The sequence below is a fragment of the Syngnathus typhle genome, linkage group LG14, assembly GCF_033458585.1.
Source record: "Syngnathus typhle isolate RoL2023-S1 ecotype Sweden linkage group LG14, RoL_Styp_1.0, whole genome shotgun sequence".
NCBI classification, from domain to species: domain Eukaryota; kingdom Metazoa; phylum Chordata; class Actinopteri; order Syngnathiformes; family Syngnathidae; genus Syngnathus; species Syngnathus typhle.
Window position 1 is genome coordinate 1290196 of NC_083751.1, and position 15432 is coordinate 1305627.

The 15432-nt window shown below is 41.1% G+C and overlaps 2 protein-coding genes across 4 annotated transcripts; both read left to right on the forward strand.

Annotated features, from left to right (window-relative positions):
• Positions 1-485: 485 nt before the first annotated feature.
• mfsd12b (major facilitator superfamily domain containing 12b) lies at positions 486-6925 on the forward strand. Of its 3 annotated transcripts, none has more exons than XM_061297569.1 (10): positions 486-688; positions 773-1465; positions 3064-3274; positions 3875-3995; positions 4115-4288; positions 4656-4748; positions 4819-4911; positions 4997-5170; positions 5377-5471; positions 6279-6925. In XM_061297569.1, the coding sequence occupies exons 2-10, from the start codon at positions 1183-1185 to the stop codon at positions 6415-6417; spliced, it is 1383 nt and encodes a 460-aa protein (XP_061153553.1). In that variant the 5' UTR covers positions 486-688; positions 773-1182; the 3' UTR covers positions 6418-6925. The 3 variants fall into 3 exon arrangements, with proteins under 3 accessions (XP_061153553.1, XP_061153551.1, XP_061153552.1); XM_061297567.1 differs by having other exon boundaries at positions 1174-1465; XM_061297568.1 differs by having other exon boundaries at positions 1174-1465; positions 6284-6925.
• Positions 6926-7039: 114 nt separating this feature from the next.
• Positions 7040-14891, forward strand: si:ch73-61d6.3 (occludin). Its single transcript, XM_061297570.1, has 9 exons — positions 7040-7437; positions 9299-9852; positions 10148-10339; positions 10606-10773; positions 12063-12226; positions 12746-12964; positions 13393-13564; positions 13747-13788; positions 13874-14891. The coding sequence occupies exons 2-9, from the start codon at positions 9301-9303 to the stop codon at positions 13973-13975; spliced, it is 1611 nt and encodes a 536-aa protein (XP_061153554.1). The 5' UTR covers positions 7040-7437; positions 9299-9300; the 3' UTR covers positions 13976-14891.
• The last annotated feature ends 541 nt before the right edge of the window (positions 14892-15432 follow it).

A 15432-nucleotide genomic window follows, 5' to 3' on the forward strand; every position in this document is an offset into this window, starting at 1 on the left:
GGAAATTTCTGTACTGTCTTTCCAAAGGTTGAACTTGCTTTGGTTTGCGATACAGCAGTTTATTAGTGTAGTTTAACACTACACTGCATCATAATTAACATTTTCATCATGCAAACTATTTTATACACATTATAACGCTTCCTAAAAGACGGCACGCTACAAAGCATTTTTACACTGTAGAAAATTAGAATTACTACAGCACAATAGGACTCACTCAGCAACAGTATTTTATATTATTGACACCATTTATTTCGAATGTGTGTGTGTTTGCAGAGAGGGCGGAGGAGTACTGGACAGATTCAAATTTATTGTTTGGTTTGATTGATGTAAGGTTGTCAGTTCCACTTGTTTGCACCGATTACGTTGTATTGGGGATGTTTTGCCGTCATTTTCTCATGTTTTTTCAAGTTCTACAAGTATTTGGAGGGGTTGGAGCCTATGTTGGACTTCATTTCCCACAATGCACCTGGCCGTCATCTTTCGAAACAGCTTTCTAGGCATTTTTTTTTTAAGACAAACGTGGACATGGGTTGAGTGTCAAGTGTTAAGCCTTTATATGTATATTTTTTACTTCTGGCTTGAGAGTCATGGAACGTATCTCGCTATGACGCTGTCATCCGAATGGAGAAGTGGAACCACGACACGCGTGTCAGAAAAAAGACACGAAAACGGAAGTTTGAAGCCAGCGGTAAATATTTGAGCAAAATATTTTCAGACTTGTTTTGAGACTTGAGTTTCACCAGGTGGATTTTTTTTCCCCCTTTTCTGTCAGCCGTAGCAGATTTGTGCATTGTCAGGAACAGAAAGAAAGGAAGTCCTTTTGGTCACGAGTGAAAGGCACTCAAAACTTGATTATTCATCTTTACATTGTCTGGAAGCGTTAAAAGCCAAGTCACCCGATCTATTAATCATATCAAGGAGGAGGAGAATGGATACGTAACCCCGACTAGAAAGCTCCTCCTATGATGTAGGCGCTGAAGAATGCCATTTCATGTTTGTTTTTTCAAATATTCCATCAAGTTCGGATTCGTTTGAACGGGGCTTGTGTGATTCCATTTCACGCGATTCCATTTTCGTAAAAGCTGACTTAGATGTTCCCGATTTAGTGACACTATTTGTAAATCCAACAAGGACGGAGCTCTAAATTGTAAATAAAGACACTTGAATCCGCAGCAAGTCATCATGGAGCCATGTGCCCCGGTCGAGAGGGAGATAAGGACCTTGACACTTTGCCAGCGTTTGTGTTATGCCGTCGGGCATTTTCTCAATGACTTGTGCGCCTCGATGTGGTTCACCTATCTGCTGGTCTACCTGCACTCGGTCCTGGGTCTTCGGAGCACCTTTGCTGGAGTGCTGCTGCTCATCGGACAGGTGGCAGATGGAGTGTGCACTCCAATCATTGGATACGAATCTGACAGAAGTCCCTCCATGAGACACGGCAAGAGAAAAAGCTGGCATTTGTTGGGTGAGTTCAGAAGCGTTTATTTCTTTTATTTATTCTTTTATTTCCTTTAGTTCTGTGCTGAAGGGGCGAAAAAAATAATATTTTATAACAGGAAGCAAGATTATGCAGCATTTAAGTAGGGCTACAGAGTTTTAATCCATCGGCTTCACTTAAAAGTTAAACTCAAATGTACAGATTGAAATACTATTTAACCTTTCATGCATGAATTAGACAAATTTTTGTTCTAACCTTTCATGCATGAATTAGACAAATTTTTGTTGTCTCTCTAAGCATAGACCAAATCTTTTTTAAGCTATGGATTTTCAAAAAATCTCCAATCAAATATTTCAATTAAAAATATAAAGCTGTTCAGTAAATAGTAGATGGATGGTTGGAAATGTATACAATTGTTTTCCAATGCCAGGCAACAACATGCTGGCGGCCGGCCCCAGGCTCATGCGGCCTCGCCCTGGACCCACACTTAGGAGTTGCCTCAGTTGAGTTTTGAGAATTTCAAAAAAAAAGTTTGCATGATCAATTTTAAGTGGTAATAAAACAGTACACCAGTAGATGGCACTACTATGTGCCATGGTGGCAAGTTACCTCTTATTTAAAAAAAATCTTTTTGAGAGTGGCGTCACCGTGATGGCAAACAAATGCGAGAGGCTGACGGAACAATTTAGTGCCATTTAAAAAAAATAAAAAATTGTCTTCCCCCCAACAATGGCACAGCGGCCGGCACATGTCTCATTGCGTATTTCCTGCTAGGCTGCTAGTCAGCACTTCCCAATAAGAGCACTCTTCCAGTGTTCTTAACAAAAAGTAGCATTTAAAATGTAAAGTTTTTCACAATTGTGGCCGGCAAAAAAAAAAAAAAACCTACAATAAAATCAAATTGAGCATGTTCTAATTCTACCCACTGGTGTCAATTTGTTTGAGCCTAAATTCATTTAATTGTATCATACGTAGTGCTCCAATAAATCTCAAAGGGAAATTAGTTTTGAATAAACTTGATTTTAAAAATCCTAACATCTCCAAATATTTTAAAACGTGCAACCCAATTCTCAAAGTCTTGACAAATGTTCAAGTGCTACAATGCTCGTGACCTGGCACGTTTTCCTTTTTTTTTTGCCTTCTCAGAATTTGTTTTCCAACTGGTTTGTTTGTGTTGTTTGTTGAAAAAGCTCATTGCACATGGCTTGTTTTCCATGAAATTCCGAAAAAAAAAAAACCCTTTTTCCCCCCAAACACAAATCCCCCCCACCCCACAAATTTCATAGAATACAGTTGAATGAATTGTTGCTGACCTTGAAAGCTCCAACTGCTTCGGGCTGCTTGTCAAACTTGGCCATACAGTACAATGACTTAAAAAAAAGGATTCTTTTCAAAGTCAGATGATTGCGCTTTGATACTCTGCCCCCATGATATCCTAACTTTGCCTTAAAACATTGAGCATTGTTTGTGTGTTTTTTTAAATCTGATTTTTGGCTTCTCATCCTTACTTTTCTCCTGAATACCATTTAACACTTAAGTTGGTGTTTTTTCTTTTTTTTTCAAACAATGACTAAAATTCTAATTGTGAAAGTACCTTTGGCTGACAATTGTATTTCTCCTGGCAGGAACCATCTGTGTTATCCTGTCTTTCCCTTTCATTTTCAATCCCTGCCTGGCGTGCTCAGCAAACACTCCCCAATGGGCCAAGGTGGTCTACTTTGCCCCCTTCATCATAGTCTTCCAGTTTGGCTGGGCGGCCACTCAGATCTCTCACCTCTCCCTCATCCCGGAGCTGGTGTCCACTGAGAGCGCCAAGGTGGAGCTCACCGCGTACAGGTGACGGACGGACGGACAATGACATTTCCCGAAATATTCTTTGTAACTAATTATTTCATGTGTGAGTAAAAAAACAAAACAAATATATTGAATTATTATTAGATTTAATTTCATAAATCAGTCTATCTTATAGGGAAATAATGCAAAAATAATCTACCAGAGACATTTGAGCCTTTGCGGATGATGTCTTTACTACTTGGAAGTTTTTGTTCCCCCAACTAAAAAAACATTTTAATGCTGGTTGTGCTATCTTTTAAGATGCACAAAAGTGAACCTGCCAGAACAATCTTACATTATTTGGGGTGACTCATTCACTTTCATTCGGTCAGTATCTGCTGCTTGTGCATGTAATGTTGCAACCTGATTCAATATATAAATGCAACATTTCATTTGTCAGCAGTTTGCAGACCAGAATGACGTTTTTATTTAATTCATATCTTATAAATGTAATCTCTTCACCTACATTGTCACCATAATATGCATTTTTTTAGCCATCCAATCCTCGGATTGGAAACGGTGTACGTCCAAAATAGACACCCCGCATTAGCGCAGCATCTGTTTTGACACTAAAGTGCATCTTTTGTTTTGTCTCTTGGGCAGGTACGCCTTCACTGTGGTGTCTAACATCACGGTGTACACTGTGGCCTTTCTGCTCTTTCACTTTCTGGCTCAAGAGGACATGACGGACAACTTGGGCTCGGCGGACATTCCTCTCTTTCGGGTAAGATTGGAGAGGCGCGCTTTTGACTTTGTCTGGAACGTGATGTGCTTCATGAATCCTGCTTAGTCACACGTAATACAAATGCCCTAATATTGACTTGTTCTCTCCCCGCGCAACAGATGCTGTCTCTCATCGTACTGGGTGTTGGGGCAGTGTTCTCGTTCATATTTCACATTGGCACAAAGGAGAGGTCAGGAGAGGAGCTCCTGCTCACACCTTCCCCTGATGAGGACGCCGAGCCTGTTCGAGTGTTGCAGTGGAAACATTGGCTTAAAGAGCCTTCTTTCTACCAGGTGACACACCTAATAGCACAATTGCATGGTAACACACACACACTACATCATTGTGCAAAGAGCTTTCCCTAAAAGGATGAGATTAATGCCTAGATATAATTTCAGTCATGCAGCTGTATTTAAGTTTTTTTTTTTAGGTCAGTATGAAGCATTGACACGGAGGGTCCAAAGTGATTTTTTTGGGCTTTCATGTGGCCCTAAATCCCTGGCAGCACTCCGTCACAAGGTCAAGTGATCCTATTAAATGATTTTTGTCAGCACAGTGGTGCCAGTCAGTCATCCGGATTGGACGCAATACGTTTTCCAAACTACAATTGAAAAAGCAACATGGCAGATTTTCATTGGCTTGCCTTTTCCTTCCTCCAAGATGGCCTTTCTCTACATGTGCACGCGACTTATAGTCAACCTGTCCCAGACGTACATCTCCGTTTACCTCACCAACTCACTGATGCTACCAAAGGCAAGTAAGAGACGGCCGGCGCCGCCACGCCACGCCATTTCTGTCTAACGTGTGCCTTGATGTCCAACAGAAGTACATTGCCATCATACCGCTGGTGATGTATGTGAGCGGGTTCGTTAGCTCGCTGACAATGAAGCCAATCAGCAAGCTCGTAGGCATCAGTGTGAGTAAAAGACCCATTGCTTTATCCTCACAATACCTTAAGTAGGCTGATAGTCATGAGATGAATGCATGACTGTACTTTTCAGATGATGTATTTTGTGGGTCTGCTGCTGGTGATGGGCTTTGCCCTTTGGGTGTTTTTTGACAAAACAATGGGAGCCGAAAGCATCTACGGCGCGGCGGTGTTGCTAGGAGCCGGCTCAGCCGTCATCCTGGTCATGTCTCTCTCTATGACCGCCAAACTCATCGGAGAGCAAACGGTAAGCAGCTTGTTGAGAAAGATAAGCAGAATTTGTCCTGCTGAGTCATGCCCGGACTGCGTCCAGATTATTTCCTTGCTCTGTCTAAACAGGTTTACCCAAACAAACAAAATTAGGAATTGGAACTTTAGTTTTTCCCTCAAGATTCAATTATTATTGCAACTCTCAAGTCTCTGAACCTTGCCATTATGTCTTTCGTTTGGCAGCAAAGTGGAGCCTTCGTTTATGGATCGATGAGCCTCACAGACAAGGTGGCCAACGGTGTGGGGGTCATCATCATTCAGAGTATCAGACCGTGCAGGTAAACATCACGCAAATGCTCATGTTAAGTAGCGTAGAAACTTCATTCCATTTCATATGCAAATGCTTTATATTAAAAAAAAAAAAAGGTATAGGATAAACTTAATCATGCCCTCTGATTTTTGCATTCACTCAAATGTATTATTTAGTCAATGAATCCACTCATTTATAATGTTTATCCTCAATGGGTCAAGTAAGAACTCACTACAGTAACTCCACTGTAATATTGTTATTGGGTTTTTGGCAGTCACTCAAAGTTTGTGTTTTAAGTTTGCTTTTTAGAATGAACAGGGTCATTATTCAAAATCTAGCACAACACATTACATATTGTCAAAGAAAGAAGACCATTATTGTCAAATTTGGACCTTCAACCACAATTTCCACCCCACCTTTAACACCTTTGAATAATAACTATCCAAACTTGCTGACTTGGCAACATTTTGGGGTCAGTATTTTAGAATGGACAGATTCAAACAGCCTAAGTTACACTATGGTTTATGTTTATTCATATTCTGACTGCCATATGGAAACGTTTAAAGCTGATGAAGCTCCTGCAGTTCCGTTCTAATTTGCAGAACTGAGCGATCACGTCTACTTGTGGCACTCTACTGCCATCGTCAGGCCAACATGTGCAAAACACTTAAATGTGGGCAGTTTTAATATTTAATTGTAAGGGAATAAAAGAGTGGATTACTTCCTGATTATTTTGAAATCTTACTTTAGGGGGTTTCACTTTTCCTAAGGATTTGGATGTCCTCTTACATCGATGCCCATCTCACCTGTTTTCTCTTTTTTTCCTCATTGATAGCACAGAGGCATGCTGCTCGGATTGTATTTGGTTTTATCGTGACGTCATGGCAACGGTAACGGGAGGTGTGGCGGTGGCTGCGGCAGTTGGCCTCTTAACAATTCTCATTTGGCCTCTCAAGACGAGGAAATATGAATGATGGATGATTGGCATCGTTCCTAAACTATGCTTTGAGATTGTGAAACTAAAAAAGTGTTAAATGCATGGCATGCTATTCTATTCATACTAAATGACATTTGCACACAATTTACTTGTTGTTTTGTTGAAATATTTTGTGTTCTAAAGTCAAAGCCATGCATAATGAATATAGAGACGTAGCTAACCTTATTTGTTATTCGCTCAAACTCACTAACAGCTAACACTATGCAACGTAATCCCGAGGACACTAAACAAAATTGTTGTGTAGTACAGGAGATTTTTGTTTTAGTAAGTTTTAAGTAAGCTTAAAGTCTGTTTTTATGTTGTACAGTACATATTTCATGATATTTTCTGTCGTTGACTGGGGGAAATGACATCATTCTACTGCCTTATGTGAAGTGTGTGGCATCCATTTTAAATGAGGTCAAATGATGCTCCTTGCCGTATAAAAAGGGCAACGCAGAAAACAATTGAGCGATCAATCAATAAATACCTCAATCGCAACAATACTCAGTGTGTGATTGAAGATCTATTTTTTCTGGTACAAAATATAACAATATATAAATATCTGTATAAATATATAAAAAAAATACTATTATTATTCATAATAATAATATAAGAGTATAAGAGTCATAATAAGAGTTACTTTTGTCTTGAGTAACTTGAGCGACTGTGGCATACCAAGACTGACCCCTGGCGCTAGAACACATGCAATGTTGCGGGTGTGATGCGGCCTGCCTGCCTGCCGACCTCATCACCGCGGACCGAGTAGACATCGAAACTCATGTAGTCCCAAGCTGCTGTGCAAAACGCAAGCAGGCGCTGCAAGTGGACAAACACGCAACTATATATATTTCCCCCCCCCCCCACTTCAAATGACCTTAATGCCAAAACTACGCGGTGAAGATATCTAAGTGAATTCGTTTGACTTTTAGGCAACTGCTTAAACTTGGAATACTTTTTTTTCTTCTTTTTCTGCAAACCAGGACGGCCAGGATTTTTGCCTCCCAGCGGTCCTCAGGTAGGCGATTACACTAAAAAGGTGACAATTGAAAGCGAATGATGTGATACTTGATATATACACCTATATATATATAAAATAAATAATACTGAAGTGATATGACGTGAATGCCATTCTTAACCTCTCTCAAATAAGTACAGCAATTCATTTACTATCAACGAGAACAAAACAATTCAACTTTTTGGGAATTGTTTTCCGTGACAATGAAAACAGAAATACTCAAGTTACCAGATATTATTATATACATTTCTTTACTAAGTCTCAAAATGTGACATGCCTTCTGGCATACTAAATCTATTCAGACAAAATAACCTTGGGCTCAGAACACTGTTGATAGTTGAACACCTGCAAATAAGCAATAGATAGATAGATAGATAGATAGATAGATAGATAGATAGATAGATAGATAGATAGATAGATAGATAGATAGATAGATAGATAGATAGATAGATAGATAGATAGATAGTCACAGTTGACGTTCTGATTTTGACAGGTGGGAGACATGTGAGTGGAATTCCATTAGTGGCAGAACAAGGGATGCAATGTAGCATCCCATCACTGGTTCTTATTTAAATCTTATATTTGCCCAAAAAGAATGAGCAATGACCCGAAACTACTTTGCACAACCTGCTTGCACCTGCATTTCTTTCTTTTTGTCTCTTCGGTATGGCGACGTGACACACAGAGGAGCTGTTGTTCGGTACTCCCAAGACGGTTCCCAATTTTCTTTTTTCCCTTTTTTTGAACTCTGACTCCATGACAACAGTGAGAAGCCCTGACTTTTGCCCCTCCTGCTCCCCAAACAATGGCAAGCAGTAAGCACAGGAGGGGGAATGTTGGACGTACACAGAGGAGGGTGTCTGGGATGGAGGGAAGCTCTGAGGCGAGACCTCCTCTGTCCCATAGAGAAGGAAGAATTACGACCCTGAACATGTCCAGCCTGAATTCAGGCGCTTGTGTTTACGGTGGCAGACATTACTTTGTTTTTTACACTAACCCGAATACCGCAAGTGTTTCCCTTGCAGCCTATTTTGGCTGAGATTCCATTGAGCAAATTGGAGAGTTACATTTCAGAAGTTTCTCCCCGCCCGGTGTCAAAGAATGGCTATTGTTCATTTGGGGCCTTGCCCCCCTTGTAAGAGTTTTAGCAGAAGAAAAACGAAATGAGTTGAGGGCGGAACGTGAAGTCTTCAAGGCCCGGACGTTGCGGGGGCAGCAGAAAGACTCCGACTGCCCGCGATGACTCAAAAAATGGAAGTATTGTTTGGCTGAGCTCCCTGTTTGCCCTGGTACAGACATCTCCACGCTGGCTCTGATTTGACTCCTTCAAAGCTGAGGTCATTTTTTTCCCCTGATAATGCGAAAAAGCAGGTCTGAACTAGTTTGTGATAAGATTGTAAAAACCTTTTTCTGCCCTCAATAAAACATTTACAACAGCAATAAGATGAGATAGAGAAGGTACCATATGTTCTCAATTTGTGTGCATTTATTTTGGAGGATTTACTTTGGCCCCAAAACAAAAAAAAGAAGAGTGAGAAATGTGCTGCTGTCAATAATATTGCAGAAGTTGAAACGCGACCTTGAGATTTCTTTCTTGTTCAATGTATCAGTAATTCATGATTTATTTATTTTTTAATTTATATATTTTTTTAAATATTTTTTTATATTTGAATCAAGGCGAGCCATTTGATTTCAGTCGGGGTTCCAACAATTATTGACTCCTTAGTATGACTGCCTCATTACGAAGGCCAGTCACGCCCATCTGATCCATATCAAGCGTGAAGTCATATCAGTGCTCTGCTCTTTGACACTCGCATTTGAACTTGCTCTCAGTGCTTGTTTCACCTCTTTCCCTTTGTAGAGATGTTTGACAAACAGCCCTACGAGAGTCCACCGGTGTACACCCCACCATCCAATAATGGCTTTGGAGCAGCGGGCAGCTTCCACGCTCCTCTGAGCGATTACAACGCTTACCCTCCGGCGCCGGGATCGTACTACGTCGAGGACAAGCCGCAGCACTTCTACAAATGGGTGTCGCCTCCGGGGATCGTGAAGGCCATGATGGCTGTGGTCATCGTGCTGTGCTTGGCCATCTTCGCCTGCGTGGCCTCCACTCTCATGTGGGACATGCAGTACGGGAACGGGATGGGAATGGGCTACGGATCGGGTTACGGCGTCGGATACGGCGGCGGCAGCTACGGCTCAGGATACGCTGGCTACGGCAATTACGGCAACTACCAGGGCTCCTACGTTTCCCCTTACTCGGCCAAAACGGCAATGATCGCTATGGCGGCTATCAACTTCGTAGGGGCGCTGGGTTTCTTCATCGCCAGTTTCTCGAAAGCCGGCGCCATGCGTAGCAGAAAGTACTTTCTGATCCTTCTGATTGCCTGTATCATCATGGCTGTGCTGCAGGTAAGAGCGAGGTCACACAAAAAGAAAAGAAAAAAGCAAAATAACATCCCAACAAGGACTGGACACACAATATGGCCTTGAGTGTTGCAATTAAGCTGTTAATGATTCACCTGACCTCACGTTAGTATTGAGTTGGTTGAACAGCGGCAGCAATACGGAAATATTCTCCAAAACACCGCACCTTCTTTTTAAATACAAGCCAGCAAAACAGGATCGAAGTACTTTGATTGTCATTGTAACATTTTCAGTTTCGTATTGACATCATCAAATGACAGGCATGTTGTCTATGTTACAGGGCATCATAAACATTGTTTATATAGTTGGCGTGAACCCCCAGGCCCAGGGCACATCCAATGTGATTTACAACCCCATGCTCATGATGTGCCAGAGCCTCTACCAGACGGGCTATTCGCAAATGGGGGGAGTGGGAGGCTTCCCTATATACAACCAGTACCTCTACCATTACTGCTTTGTGGACCCTCAAGAGGTTTGTAGGATTATTGTCTTTATTGAAGACTGGATTTATCTTTTCTGCTTATCTGTTGGACAAAGACACGTACAGTATGTATTTGTTACACTTATTCCAGGTCAAACCGTTTTTGTGGGACAGCTTATCTTTAAAAAAAAAAAAAAAAATTATCATTTGACTCCTATGTCCCTGATATCCTAATTTTTTTCTAATTTATTTTTCATTTATTTTTTTGTTTTTAATTTCTGATTTCCTGATTTTTATTAATCTTTTTTTTTTCCCAGGGAGTCGCAATGGTGTGCGGATTCCTGATGGTGGTCGCCCTGGCTGTCGCCGCGTTCTTTGCGCACAAAACCAGAGGCAAGATCTGGCGCTACGGCAAAAACAACATCTTTTGGGTTGAGCCTCTGGTTGGCGGCAAGGCATCGGAAGGCAGAGATGTCGAGGACTGGGTGAGCCATAAAAACTCCGTGCTCACCCTTGTGTCAGTCACATTGCTCTGACGAATGGAAATCATATTTGACCTTACGTGACCCAGAGTTCTTAACTTTTCAATCTGTATTCAAGGCGACGGGGTCAGGGAGTTTAATCCAGCCAGGCTGAAATAATCCATAACTTGTTTTGTTCTGACGAGGAGATGAAGTGAAAAAAAAAATGAATGACATATGCTCCCCAATATGAACCCAGACTGTTTAGCTTTGTGCCACGTGGCGCATTATTATGCAAATTGAGTGAGTGGGAATCTCGTGATTTACGTCATTATTTATTCGCAATAAATGGACATGCAGAACACGATGACTGAAGCTCGGGTTTGCAACATAAATTGTTGTTAATCGCACTCCCAGCGCTTCCTCTGATGAGTGACTTTGTTCACTCTTGTGGCTGTGAATGTTTGTTCATGCTCTACTACCTGGTTTCACTCGGATTAATCATTAGCTACCTGAGAAGATACCAAGCAAGCAGGTGGTTTCTACAGAGCTTTAAAAACAACACCCCTACGAGAGAGAGACTTGATTGACTTGATATGGCGTGATTCAAATTTCAATTTGTCACCACTCCAATTCTGGCCATTTGAACAGATCTTCTAGTGCGCTGTGTCATTTGTCGATATGTCACTGTATCTTCTTTAGTGGTCATTACTGCGCCACGTGTCACCACCACGCGGTGAGTCATCGGGCTGGCTTTGACACTGGAGCAGCTCGCCGAGGATGACCTCACACACACACTGGCCTCATTCTGCTCAGCTCGGGCTCCATTGTCTTTAATTGATGAGCTCATTAGTGGTGTCAGTGTGCAGCTAATAACAACAACGGCGGCGGCGACATTGCTTACTTGGCCATATTCAGATGCCGCAGCTTCTACTATTCATGCACTTGTTGACTTCTGCTCAGTCAGAGGGCATTTTTGGGATTTTTGCCTGAGCTGTGCCCTTCCAATAGAAATCCCACGCAGCTGGAAGGCAGAAAGCAGTACTCTGATTATTATTTTGGCTGGGCCGATGGCTGTCTTGGGGAAATGTACAATATTTGAAACAACATGTTTTCATAAAAGTCGGACTGTAGGGGGAAAAAAACAAAAAACTCCCACATGCTCTCTTAAATATGACGCACTAATGATCTAACCGCTACAACATCAAATCGACATCATTGTGACTAGATGTTCCAAGCAGGATGTGAGTACAGAAAGGAACCAGTCTTTGTGATGTTTACGTTGTTGCGTTTGTTTTTTCCTTCCTGCGCAGGTGGACAATGTGGAGGAAAACCGCAGCGTTCAAGACGCCCCGACCCTTCTGGTGTCCGAGAAAGGAGGTGGTCCGCTCAACGCTTCGGCAAACAGTGTCATCTCCTACACCCCGGCCAAGCTGGACGGCAGCTCTTTCAATGGGGACGCCTACGACAACAATGAGTGGGTCCATTGCGCAACCTCAAACATGTGACTAGTTATGAATACAAATGTATCGCCCTACCCGAGAATGAGCTGTGCAGAGCTCTGACCTTTGAGCCAGTGTGAGATTATCTTTCCCCTTGTTTTCCGCCCATTTTCTTTTTTTTTTTCTTTTCAAGTACAGCGTACACACGTCAAATACATATTGCGTACTCTTTATGATCATAATGCTGACAAACAAGCCACAATCGTTTTAACTTTGTGTCGTTGATGTTGCTCCTCTGCTGGTTTGGATTCTTTTTCAAATTGCAGCCTCACAAAATTAGCCATGCTTGGTTTAAAAACAATTCTGTGAATTGATTTTTAGTTGATTAACCCTCGAATGGCCCGATATCGATTCAGAGAACCCTTAAATTGATTTTTAATACTAAAATATTTCATATTCAAGCAACGTGTATTTTAATTGACTTGATCCGACACTTCTGATCTGCATTGAGTCCCTTTCTTGATTCCGTTTTCCTTTTCCGTCTTTGTGGTCAGATACTCTGAACGGACAATCTCCCGGCCGTCAGAGGCTTTTTCCCACGGTGGGAGAACCAGCTCCAGTCCTTCAGAGGAGACCGGCAGAGGCCGCAAACCCTCGGCCAACCGGGCCAAGCGACGCAGACGTAACCCCGACATGGACGAGTCTCAGTACGAGACGGAGTACACCACGGGAGCCGAGACGGGCAACGAGCTGGATATGGAAGAGTGGGAGAGGTGAGACGTAAATCACACGCTTGGGATTAGAGCGGTGCAAACATCATGTAGATGACACATTTTACTCTTCTCTCCAGACTAGTCCTTAATTCTACGGGTTGAATAAATGACTGTTGGATTAGAAAGGAAAAGTCTGTTTACGACACACTTAAGCCAAAGTATTTGTTTGGAGAGGAACAGATGGATATAGAGGACTATTTTTTATTTTCACTGGCATAAGTAAAAAAAAAAAAGCTGCACTGTATGTTTGTTTGAGGATTAGTTAATCTTGTGCGGCATGCCGTTATACTCACGCATGAGGGAACTCGGTCAAAGGTACAAAGGAGTTGACTTTATTGTTTGCATAGACCTCAAATGGATATTCCAGAAACACACAAAGCTTTTTTTCAAAGCCACCACAACTTGTTCCTTTCGGTATTCCCCCCCAGCATGTACCCCGAGATCACATCTGACGAACAACGTCACAGCTATAAATCCGAGTTTGACGCCGACCTAAGAGTGTACAAGCGCATGTGTGCCGACATGGACGACATCAACGATCAGCTTAACAAACTTAGCAGGGAGTTGGACACGCTCGATGACACCTCTGTTAAATATCAGGTAAGAGAGAAAATCTGATAATAATAGATCATATTGGCTGGATGAAATGTCACACAAAGGAGAGTAGACAAAATGCACTAAACCGATATAGAGTCATTGTAACAGTTTGATGTCATAATTCATTCCTGATGGTAACAAATGACACACCACGAATGTAACACAATTATTTTTGACTTCCTCAGGGTGTAGCAGAGGAATATAATCATCTGAAAGACTATAAGAGGGTAAGTACGCGCTTTTTAGAGATTTTGCCTATCGTTGTGGTCGGGCAGAATCCTCCCAAATCATCACCTTGTTGTTACTTTTCAGACACCAGAGTACCAGTCTAAGAAGAAAGAATGTCGCAGTCTGAGACACAAATTGTTCCACATCAAGCGCATGGTGAAGAACTACGACAAGAGCCACTCATAAGACTTAGGCCATGTTGACAACGCTCTGCAAACACTCCAAAATGCTTCGCTCACTCTCGGCTACGCTTGGACCACAGTTACTGGCTTACTGGGAAAGACACTGACACTGTTCTCTGAAGAACACAGAAGAAGAACACACTTGCACACAGGGAACATTTTGGATGTTGTAATGATGTCATTATAATTTACAATATGGTTTAGATAGTATGTTTTTATCTTCATTTCATTTATGTGAGGCAACATACCCAAGTAGACAAATGACTCTTTGGTTGCCCATTGTTAATTAGAAAGTACACAACACTATTGAGTAGAATATGTCACCTTTTAACCTTCATTAGGGTAATAATATTTGTAATTTTTTTCTAATTAAACTCCATGCTGAATACCAGCGTCAGTGAGACCAAAAAAGGTGCACCACTTTGACCACTTTTACTGTAATTAATTTCAACATTTGTTTATTCTCCATGAATAGTTTAGTGGTGATTTGTGTTTATATTCTCTGTGGGAGGCAAAGGAACAATTCTACACTAATTGTCTATTTGGTTCTTGATTTCATCTTTGTATTGGAGTCACTTGTTCTTAAATAAGTAGTCATTTGAAATCTTCTCCTGCCAATTTGTGAAAAGAACAATGTCTGACTGATACCTATGCAAATATTTGTATGAAGTTACTTCAATTACGTTTGGTATTGTATGGATCAACTTAATGCATAATGTTACAATCAATTGTATATTTTTTTAAATTGTATTTTTTTTTTTTTTAAATTGTGATCTGCCGTGTACATGTACGTCTGTTTCACAAGAACATTGTTGTCATCTGATAAACATTTTGTGAACCATTTATTTTTGTATGCATTTTTTAAAAGCTATTATAAACCTTTGTAACTGACAGGCTAAAAAGTATTGAATTCATAAAACAATAAATGTTTCTAATTCTCTAAAAATGAATCTTTTTTGTTTTTTTCAATTAAGTTAATGGGTGTGGCCAAACGGTTTCGCAAATCCGCCATCTTTCTTCTTCTTCTCTTCTTATCTTTATTACTAAGAGAGACAAACAACTCAAGGATGCCGAAATGGAGACATCAAAATGCTCCGTTGCTTCGTTTAATTGAGGCTTCAGTTCCTTCAATCTATGGAAACGACGGACACAGTAAAGCGGTAAGCTTGAGATGACAAAAAAATAATTAACTCTAATTGACTTTTATATTATTGCGTGTCTACGATACCCTCGTTTTCATAGCATTAGCATCATTAGCATCAGTCTTTCTGCTGATTTTCGCTTTGTGCGCTCTATGGTTTCACTTGCGGATGTGTTTTGAGCAGTTTTATCACATGAATTGCATCGAATAATGTGTTAAACGCATTCGTTAGCTTCTCGCTAGCATTAGCTTACCGCTTAACGTGACTGCAATGCTTACTTACAAGACGTGCTCATAAATATTGTGAGAGGATTTATTTT